The 305-nt window shown below is 68.5% G+C and overlaps 1 protein-coding gene across 1 annotated transcript in view; it reads left to right on the top strand.

Annotated features, from left to right (window-relative positions):
• Nucleotides 1–305, top strand: part of PPP1R9B (protein phosphatase 1, regulatory subunit 9B) — a 36,526-nt gene that overhangs the window by 20,963 nt on the left and 15,258 nt on the right. Inside the window, exon 2 of the mRNA XM_005868211.2 lies at nucleotides 4–283. Within this exon, the coding sequence (XP_005868273.1) occupies nucleotides 4–283 (280 nt within the window). The remainder of the gene's footprint in view (nucleotides 1–3; nucleotides 284–305) is intronic.

Genomic DNA, 305 nt, shown 5'->3' with positions numbered 1-305 from the left:
GAGAGGGGTGGGCAATGGCCGGGGCCCGGAGGTGGCCCCGGAGGAGGCGGATGAGTCCAAGAAGGAGGACTTCTCCGAGGCGGACTTGGTGGACGTGAGCGCCTACAGCGGGCTCGGGGAGGACTCCGGGGGCAGTGCCCTGGAGGAGGACGATGAAGACGACGACGAGGATGGGGAGCCCCCCTATGAGCCCGAGTCGGGGTGCATGGAGATCCCGGGGCTGTCGGAGGAAGAGGACCCGGTTCCCAGCCGGAAGATCCATTTCAGCACGGCGCCCATCCAAGTAAGTGACCCCCCCCCCCCCG

The sequence above is a fragment of the Myotis brandtii genome, unplaced genomic scaffold (genome assembly GCF_000412655.1).
Source record: "Myotis brandtii unplaced genomic scaffold, ASM41265v1 scaffold265, whole genome shotgun sequence".
Lineage (NCBI taxonomy): Eukaryota > Metazoa > Chordata > Mammalia > Chiroptera > Vespertilionidae > Myotis > Myotis brandtii.
The sequence above is the reverse complement of the archived record's forward strand: the minus strand, read 5'-3'. Positions and strand labels throughout refer to the sequence as shown.